This window comes from Crocodylus porosus, unplaced genomic scaffold (genome assembly GCF_001723895.1).
Source record: "Crocodylus porosus isolate Cpor-Errol unplaced genomic scaffold, CroPor_comp1, whole genome shotgun sequence".
Taxonomy (NCBI): domain Eukaryota; kingdom Metazoa; phylum Chordata; order Crocodylia; family Crocodylidae; genus Crocodylus; species Crocodylus porosus.
Window position 1 is genome coordinate 7,887,678 of NW_017728950.1, and position 10,462 is coordinate 7,898,139.

The following is a 10,462-nucleotide window of genomic DNA, read 5'->3' on the forward strand; positions in this document are numbered from 1 at the left end:
CCCCACCCCCCACGTTGGGTCTGGGCTCATTTCCCCCCTCCCCGGACTTCGGGTCCAGCACCGCTGCCCTCCCACCTCCACACTCCAGGTGTGTGCACCCGGCTTGTGTCCACCTGCCTCCCCTCCCCTCCCAGCTGTTGGCAAGACCTGGTGGTGGTGGCAAGGTGCCATCATCATGCCCCTCCTCCCACTCCCTTCCCTTTTCCTCCCTGCCAATTTTTGTCAGGGCCAGCAGTGGTGGAGTGGGGGGCAGAGTCCAATGTCCAGCCCCACTCCTGCTTCTCATCCAGTCGGGGAAGGGGGTCAACAGGCCCACTCCCCCCACTGTTGCCCCAGCCGCTTCAGAGCCGGGCCCGATTTCCACCCCCCTGCCCTTTCACGGTTGTTGTCCAGGTGCAGCAGGTGGCTGGGAAACAACTCTAAATAAGCAAATCGCCCATTAAAGGCAGAAAGTAAATAGTAGCATAACATGGGTGGGGTAAGTAGTGCAGTAGCCCCAGGTACTGTCTTGGAGAGGGAGGCAGAAGAAACCAACTGCCATTGCCCCCAAGTGTCACAGCTGCCTTGTTACCTCAGCTAAAAGCACATTTTTTACTCTTTCATACAAAGGTTGTATCCATAGTCCATAACATGTCAAGTAATAAGCAATCTAGTGCATGGCATACCAGATGAGTTAGTTCATCTGGATGTACTTTAGTGTCACCTCTACTATTTGGTATCGCTTTTGTTGATAATGCTAACTATAAAAAATACTTGTCACTGAACAACCTGCCAGACAGTGGTGGAACAGTGGTCCATATTGGATTCTCTTCTACAGCTTACCAGTTACTGTGCAGTAACATGTCTTTTCCTCTTGCAGCATTGATGATCGACCAGGGTTTTCTGCTGTTGAATCCAGACTACGTAACTACTATTATGACATTTCTCATTAACAGTATAAATTATATGGACTGATGTTTACTTTAGTTGATTGCAAGTTCTCTTCTGAGAAAATAAACAGGAGCCAACATTTTCAGCTGGTAAAAGTAGACCAACTTTGGGTGCTGCCAGCCTTCTTCACATGGGCAATGTTCAAAGCAAAGCCCTTCATTGTAGAATTGCCTTTGTTTGCTTTTTCTGTGGAATTATGAAGCATAAAATATAATTGAAAGAGTAGATACTTGTGCACTGTTTCTGGCAGAGGCAGTATAACAGCACCTTAGAATTCTGCTAGAGTAAATTGGTTTTATTTTATTTACATTTTTGTCATAACATTTTCATGTTTTGTCTTTCGGTTTTCTTCTCCTCATACGTATATGAGTATAAAACCAGCATCTGTCTTGATGCTAATTTTCTCAGTACTAATATACGTCCCTAAGAATTGCTCCAAACTCCCCAAAAGTATAAATGGGTATGTCTACACATGCTGATTTAAGATGCTTTAGCCTGATTTAAGGTGTATTAAGAATACAGGTCTACAATGTGCCCCCTTAACGCGCCTTAAAAATGGGCAATTTTGGGCTATTCATGCCTAAATGTGATACCTACATAAAGCAGGTATCAAATTTAGACCCAAATAGCTAAATCACATTAGGAAACATATAGACACGCTAATGCACATTAATACAATGTGTGTCCATTGACTTGGGACTAATTTTAGTCCCAAGTCAGTCTGCATACCTGTACTAATGTGCATGATCACATGTACGTATAGATGTGAGCCTAAATTGCCTTAATGCATATTAGGCAAATGCACATTAAATTTAAGTTCACATAAAAGCACATGTAGACAGGCCCAATATGTGCTAAACATTTTTTTCACTATAAAAGGAAGGAATCTTTGACTGACATTTGAATTCCTTAGTTTATGAATTAATACTCTCTGTTTAGACCACAGAGATCCTTGCCAAAGGATCCTGTGCACCTCAACAGTAATGTCAGCAAAGAGGAGCCAAGAATTGTGAATTCCTACTATGTGGCAAGGAAGCACCAGTTCTAACATGCATTACCCACTACCCACTCAACCTTTCACAGAAGCCCAGCTTCTCACATACCATATGTTGGTATTGAGGCTCCGAGGCACATGCCCTCCCAGAGACTGGGTTTTGTTGTCTAAGGTGATGCTGCTGGGTTTAACTTAATGTTCGTGCCTACATTCCCTTACAGGATAGCTCCACACTGAGAGATCAATGAGAGCATCTCCTTTTCTGTCTTCACTCTCCTCCTTTGATGACTTTTCCAGGCACTAAGGCTCTGTGATGTCATCTGCCAGTCACTGCCTCCTCTTTCAAATTTCCCTTTAAAACTTACACCCCCCGCACAGCCAATCCACCCAGTTTCCATTCCCAAAACTTGCTCAACTGTTTTATAACAAACAGGCTCAGTAAACGTCATTACATAAAAGGGAAACTCACAAGACATTTCCCATGTGCCCAGTTTTTCTCTTCCCACTGTTGCAGGAATCTGAGTACCCTCCTTTTACCCCCAGAGATTTGTCCATATCATTTTTCCCTCCTCACAATGTCAGTGTTTATTCTGTTAGTACAGTTAGCTTCTATCAGATTGCAAGCTCCTTAGAAAACAGGTTTTGTCTTTCCATTTGTTTATGATGCACCATGAATACCTCTGGCACTATATAAATATAGTGACTATGATAATAGCAGCAAATAATGTAGCTCATCTCTCCTCCCTATTGTACTTTCATGATATTTTGTCAAATTGTAAGTATTGCAAGCACCAAAGGTTCCATTCTCAGCTCCCACCCAAATCGTGTTATTGGTATTTCCATATATTATGTAGAATTGATACATATTTTATACCTTTGAAGATACGGGTTTTGAAAAACTATGAAGAATAATATGTAGAAATAGATATATTTATTTTGAATATTGTTTTACTATGAAATTAACTGAGGATTTTTAAAATTAAAATATTATTTTTCTCCTTGAGAAAGAAATTGAAAAAAAGCACTTATGGTTACAGTACCAAATTTTAAAATAATCTTTTAACCTTGTTACTTGATGAAATATAGGAGATAGCTATAGAACTTAGGTTTCCATTGTAAAATATATTAGATACTGAACATGTAAAGTTGATTTGTTTCTTTTATTAAATTAGAAATAAATGGCTTACATTTATTTCAAAGTGACCAGTGATATGTGAAGTATTAGTTTTTGAGCACACAGCAACTTGATACAATAGATTGAACTGTGTTAAATATAGTCTAAATAGGGACTTCTGTCATGACCCAGATTAGCTTTTGTGACCCACTTTGTCCCTATGAGTTTATTACTTGTTTGCCTCTCTCAGCACTGCCCCATTCCCCTTTCCTCCTGCCCTTCCCTGTCCTTTGCATTCAGAACTCTCTCTGATAGACTGCTATATGCATGTCTTTTCACAGCATCTGATTAAGTTAGCTCAGGCTCACAAAAGTTTATGCAGTTCTGATTTCATCTGCCATGTGCATCTGTACCCAGCTGGCTTCAGACTAATACAGCTAACTACCTCTTTCTCATGTTTAAAGATACTCACTTTAGATAGTCACTGGTCACTTCTGAGAATTGAGGCCCACTGTGATTAGTATAGAAGTTGTATTAGCATTACTTGTTTTAAATATCCTACCTATAATTTTTTTTTAGAAGTCTAGGTTGTCCAGAAGTAGATTTTGTTTCTGTGTTTGATGTGGTTTTGAACATTACTGTTTTACACACAAAATGGAGATTATACATGCATAATAACCCACTTAGCCATAGAAATTAGCTTTAATCAAATATTACTGGTTTTTTGTATAAGCTCCTGCAGCAAGTGACACTGCTTGAACACTTCGGAAAGTATGCCCCAAAGTTTAGAAAGTATGTGGCAAAAGCATGGTAATATTTCTCCCCTTTTTCATATTTTTAAAAGAAAAATGGCTTTTAGTTGACAATTAAAAACTTTGCTATCTTCTAATGCTTAGAGTGTGTGAATGCACATGCTGTGACCTGAATGAATATATTATTACATTGATATTAAAGGCTGTTTTGTAAAACGTTCACCATGATGAGAATTCTTTTTAAGATGTAGTAGTGTGATGCAGTTATATTTAATGTTATCTACAAGACCCAGGGGTATGCATCAATCAGAGGAAGAGGTGACTTAAAATCACCGAGAGCCTTTCTCCTTCCCACTGACCACATATCCTGGCTTGGGGCACCTTGGGTAGTTGCACAGGGGACAATACAGGTATATTGTCATCATCTGAAGGTTAATGAACCCTCAAGCAGTCAGGTATGAAGACTTCAGAGCTCCATTTTACCATTTATTTGCTTACCCTAAATGCATTTGTATTATGTACATTTAAGTAATAAGACAATTGTCTTCACCTGTCATTAAACTTGTAGTACAGATGATATGTGTGCAAAATCTAACACCCAGGAAAAGAAAAAGCTGCAAGTGACTTGAACTGAATAATATAGGCCTTGAGTCAGCAAAGCCCTTAAACATATGTTTAACTGTAAGACAGTCACCAAGTGACTTGCAGGGTATAATCATTCAAATGGTTTTCTGTAAAGTATTAGAGATCATTCACCAGCTTTCTTAAAGCCACTGTTATAGTGTAATAGTTGTATTCTGATCCCACTCACTCAGTTCCTTGCTTACTTCAAGAAACTGAAAAGCAACAGTATGCACTGAAATGTGAGATACAGCAAGTGAAGAGGGTTTTTTTTAATTACAGACACAAAACTAAGCTTTTATGCATTATCTAAAATTATTACAGTTAGAACTGGCAACAGGCATAAACTAACATATTTGGAAATGTTGGTTTTATTTTTAAACAGATAAGAAAAATAGTGTCTCCAAGAAGGGTGCTGAGCCGGCTGTAAGAAATGCATGTTGCCAGCAGATGGCAATGTTTGAATACTTTAATTGCATTAATGCTGCCTTTTGCTCTAAGTGCTTTACCTTATTTTATTTTCTGTAACTACTTTTACCTTTTTACTTGAGTAATTACCAGATATATTTAGGAAAAGCCTGCCAAGTTATGAATTTCTTTAGCAAAATAAATTTAAATACATAATGATGCATTCTTGATTATGAACAATTATAAATTATTTCTATTTCATTTATAATACTCAATTTCCACCAATGACAACAATTGAGCCTAGGCATCCTGGCTGAGAGATCTGCACTTTTTCAATATCCAGCAAAGCTGCCGAGCCAGACTGAGGGTGTTATGCATTGCTGTGCCATTAAAATCATAACTCCTATTCAGTTAAACTTTTTTATATCCAGCAGAGTATAAAAGTCCATGTACTTTTTAGCCTCCTGTAAATAAAGGAGGGTGACCATTTCCATGTTGTCATACAAGCAAGGGGATACAGTTGTTTCTGATCCCAGCATGCAGCACAAAAGTGTGAATGCACAGAAAAATGCTGGTACACCTGTACACACGCTGACATTGGACTCTCCTGAGACCTGGACTCCAGGTAAGGGTTCATGAGGCTCCCAGTGTCACTGACCAGCTTAGTGTCATTTGCTTGGTGATGGAAAAGCTGGCACTGGTGTGGAGGCTGCCCCTTTGCTTTGCAACAAATGGTCAAACATGCAGCAAGTAATTTAGGCCCAACACCCTGCAGTTTTGCCAGTGGCGGTACTTTTGTAGATCTGTAAGTGCACTGAAATGGTTTTCTTTTACCTTTTGACTATTAAAATACTGCTGGCTTCAGCAGTATTCCTCCTCTGCAACAGTAAGACTGCTAGAGCTTCTACTAGCTTTCTGAATGAAAAAGATCAAATAAATCTTTTCCCGTTGTGCCTTCCTTATGTGTCCTGCCACTTTTTACTTTACTTGTTAAGAAATGACTTGTTCCCCTGTGTTTTTACTAAGTGCTGATGAAACTCTCTCTCTCCCTTCATATTTTTTGTTTTGTTTGTGTGCTGGTTTGATCAACATTATCAGGACTCAGGACAGTTCTTCCAAACTTGGTTATTAGGTAACTTTTGTGTTCCTTGTCTGGTCTCTGTAGAGACAAGCATGAAACTATGCAGCCAGCAAACAATGAGTTTTGTTTATGTTTTGATTTGTTTCTTGGAGACAGCAAGAGAGGGAGTGTGGGGGAGGAAGAGATAATGCTAAATTTAAGAAAAGGAGTTTGGTTCAGGTTTGCCTTAGTCTTTTATTCAGATTAGAACAAATGCAAAGTAGGTCAAATGTTTGGCTGATATGCCTTGACTTGTTTTTCCTCTAATGGGAAATTTGGGCCCAAAAGAATGTGATTTCACAAAAGTTGCTTTATATTAGTAAGGCAGTAACACTTGCCAGGATGGGGTTTGCGTGCTAGATACATAAATTATCTTCTACAAGGTAATTTAGGACAAAATCCAAATTGGCCCCCTTGGGCATCTCTGCCTTTTAGACATCATAATTAGGGACCTACAGAAGTCAAGGAGGCTGCCCCCCAGTTTCACCATTCAAGCACAGTGCCAGGTACCATTTTTGCAGTGGAGCACAGCAGTGCCCACCCTCCCCACCCACTTCTGCCCCTTGCCTCTGATTGACTAAGGGAGCCCAGAAGTCCCTCCCCAGCGAGTGACATCTGTCAATCTCTGGGGAGGGGTGGGACTTCTGGAGCCCCTCGGTCAGAGGGTTGGAGGGCCCCTGTGAGCCACAAAAATCCTGCCCCTCCTTTTGTCTCCCCCTGCCTCCAGATGTCAGGGCTCTCCTCCCTTTTGCAGCACTTCCTCCCCTCCCCCCTGCTGCTGATTTTGTGTCTTTTCACAGTCCCTGCGGTTTTTCACAGGGACCAACTGAATTTGGTTTCCACAAAAATCGCAAAGTTGCAAATTCAGTAGGTCCCAGATTTCATATGATCTTATAGGTGCTTCCATCTAGGGTTTTAAGCACCTACATTTTAGATGCCTTGCCGAAAGCTGTGATTGAGATTGACAGGATTGGGATTCCAGAACACCAGTATAGTTATAGGACAAACTCGGTGCCTCTCAAAGATGATCCAGAGTGCCTGAGTGCTGAGCAGGGAGGTGTCCCTACATCCAGCTACTATAAAATACATCCGAGGGTATGCCCATGTCCCTGCTCATGCTCAGAGATCTGACACAGAGATGCATCTGTTATCTTGAGACCCAGACCACTCAGGAAGGAGACACACACTTGAGCCCAAACACTTACTCAACAGCAGAACTGACTTCAGTACAGAGTACATTATCTCTTCAATCTTCACCAGCAATGCCCCCATTTGCCACATAGCCTTATGGTAACAGCAGTTGCTCAGGAAACCAAAGACCTAGATTTAGGCCTTTCTCCCTTGGGGGGGGGCGGGGGGGCAAACCTACATCCCATACCTCTACCTAACTGCCAGATTATAGTCTAGACTGGGTGGTGGCCTCCCACACATCCCGTTGAGACTGGCCCATGGAACAGCCAGGAATGCAAAACGCCTGGGACAACAAGGAGAACAAGCAAGAGGAAGGTGACTCCAAATTGTGTTTCTTCCAACTGGCTCCTGGAACCAGATATCTAGGGACCCGATCCAAAGCAATCTTGAAGATGACCAGGCAGGGTTTAAGCAAAATTTGGGTGCTGACTTATATTCCTCATCAACTCTGCTCACAATATCTAGACATCCAGACATGGGCTACTGCAAGGAGGAGATGAAGAGGGACTCCCAAACCACTAGGCAAAAGGTGGACAGCAGTGCTTCTACTAGCTGCATTACTGATTGAAGATCAGTGCTTCAGACTGATCACAACACTTGATGAAAACAAAGCAAAATTTTCATGCCCTCCTCAGCAAGCAGCTGCTTCCCCACCTCCATTCTGGATCACAAGGGAGCTGGGCTATAGGTTAGACATCTAAGTGATCAGCGTAGAGAGCTCCTGCATATGTGTAGAAGCCTAAAGCTAAGCTCCTAACAAGCTTTGCAGACCATAAGGTGGGCAGCACATAAATGTAGACACCTCGAGATTTGTGACTACTCTGGCAGATGATTCTGGATTGATTAGGCTGTGAAAGATCTTGGATGCATGCTTACATCCATGTGTACCTTTCCAGGCAGTGGCATTCTCAGACATGCCACACTGTTTCAGGTATGTTATCTGCTGACCTGGAGGCAGTGTAGTCACATTCACACCATGCTGCAGGTAGATTAGTTAGCCAGCAGCAGCATGGCCACATATGAACAGCAGGCCATGTCTGAGCAGACCACTCCCTAGCATGTTATATTTGGAGTAGACATGCCCCAAGTTCCTCAATTCTGCCTAAGTCCTATCTAGATGCCTTGTTCACCAGTCTGGATCTCCCCCTGCCCCATCCATAGCTAGTGTGGGCATTATCAATATTAAGCATTGCATGTCAGTCAGTTGGTTGTGCACACCGGTCTTCCACTCCAATATGTTTCTAATTGGTAATAGTATTAAATGACAGTAGCACCTAAAGTACCCATTGTGTGCAGCACCATACAAACACTTAATGAACAGACTTTTGCTCAAAGAGCATATACCACATATAGATAAGGCACAGAAAAACTGGAAAAGGGAAAGAGAAACAGGGAGAGAAGTGACTTGGCCAAGTCATGCAGCAGGTTCACATTAGAGACAGGAAGGGACGCTGTATCACCTTCCCAGGACAACCTGCCCGTTAAATCGTGGTGACTTCTGGGTGGAGCCTTAGCAATAGCTGTACATGCTTGGATGTGTCAGACTGCAAGTGGTATAGGAAGCCTGCTGCTGTGGCTGCTGAACAGCCATGCCCCAAAGGCCTGCACCATCATAGTTTGCTGTGGAGAGTGCTGCTGTGATGCCCTTTTACCCTTTAACATTCTTTTAATCACTTTTGTACTGCGTAAAGAAATAAACTAACATCCTGGTGGAACAGGCTGGCAAGGGAACTGATATGGGGGAGATAGATTCTTCAGCAGCAAAAATAAGAGCTCAACATTGACCTTAAATTAGTTGTAGATCAGTGCATGGTTTTGGCCTTCTGTGATGTTTTTCCTGATTTATGGCCTCAAAAGGAACAAAAGAATCTAAGTCAAAAACTTTTCACCAAGTAAAATGTTCTTCCCTGACTTTAATTCAGAACTTAAAGGCACATTGGTACAACAGAGTTGCTAATGAGTTTTTGCATAGAATGAATCAGAAAAGCTGACATAGCTTACAAATTGACCTTCTAGCCACTACTTCCTCTAACACCTCACTTCTGTTGGTCACCTGGTACATTTTGATAGCATTTCCTATGCTTCCTGATTACCTAACTGAGTCTTCAGGTCCTAGTTCTACTTTGTTACTCCACCCAAAATGTCTAAGTAAGTACAATTTTTTACTGAAAATCAGGCACAGTTTCTAGTAGTATCAGAGTGATGATGCAGACATGATGGTCCAGGAATTGTGAGAAGCAAGGATTTCTTTGCGTGATATCTTTTATGAGATCAACTACACAATGTAGTGTACAGCTCCTGCATACCTTGATATGCAGCTACAACAAAAGATTTGGCTAAATTCATGTAAAGTTGTGAATGTATCCATCTTTCCCAACACTAGTAACAACCCTTTTGTCTTTGTAAATATAATTTTGATCATAACATTGGTAGCCTCAATGTTTTCAAAGTCCAATCTACTCATGGATCCTGCAGTAAGTGGGTACTATTTTTAGGAAACTAGTTTCCCACTCTGCTCATTGTCTTAGAACGTAGAAGGACTTAGATGTGGTGGCTAGCAAACTAGGAATTCTTGATACATTAGTGCTTCATGCACAAAAGCAGCAACTGAAAAAAATAGCAGTGATTCTTACTAATGTTGCAGTACTGCACAATGTGGATTACAGGCTGAAGTGCTGATTTGACTCATGGCTCAGAAATTCACCCTCCAGTGTCACATTGTACCCGTTTTAATACAAACCAGAACTCTCAGTACACACGAACACAAGTACAAAAGCTCTCAGTTTGTTCCCAAAGGTCCCCCAGCTGCTTCTGTTCCAGCTTTTAGAAAGAAAAAAGCTGAATTTTTACAGAACGTATTTGTTGAGTCTTTCTCTTTAGTTTCATCCAGACTCATCCTTTCAAAAAAAAAACCCTGATTTATGTTTTATGTTATGTTATGCACATTTTTTCACATACCACATATCTCTAAACAAGAGAAACACCTTATTTTTGGGACGGCAGAATGAACAAATAAAGATTTTTCCAGAGTTAACAGCTGCATACAATAGGAACAGGCCATAATCTGAAGCTTATTCACCCTCCCTTTCCTGCTCAAGGTAAAGCAACAGTTTTAATCCTTCCACAATTGAGGATGGTGGTTGATGGGAGCCAATCATCTTGGTGTGCTGTGACCAGTGGGGTCCCACAAGGCTCTGTCCTAGGGCCTATACTGTTTAACATCTTCATCAATGATGGGAACATTGGTGTCAGGAGTGGACTGGCCAAGTTCACCAATGACACCAAACTCTAGGGTAAAGCATCCACACCTGAGTACAGGAGGGTGATCCAGG

General features: G+C 41.4%; 1 protein-coding gene across 5 annotated transcripts in view; it reads left to right on the plus strand.

Annotated features, from left to right (window-relative positions):
• The window catches only part of SYK (spleen associated tyrosine kinase), an 87,788-nt gene extending 83,776 nt beyond the window's left edge, over positions 1-4,012 (plus strand). For all 5 annotated transcript variants that reach the window (XM_019555248.1, XM_019555244.1, XM_019555247.1 and 2 more), the window contains one exon: positions 860-4,012. In XM_019555248.1, coding sequence (XP_019410793.1) covers positions 860-932 — 73 coding nt within the window. In that variant the 3' untranslated portion in view covers positions 933-4,012. The remainder of the gene's footprint in view (positions 1-859) is intronic.
• Positions 4,013-10,462: the final 6,450 nt, after the last annotated feature.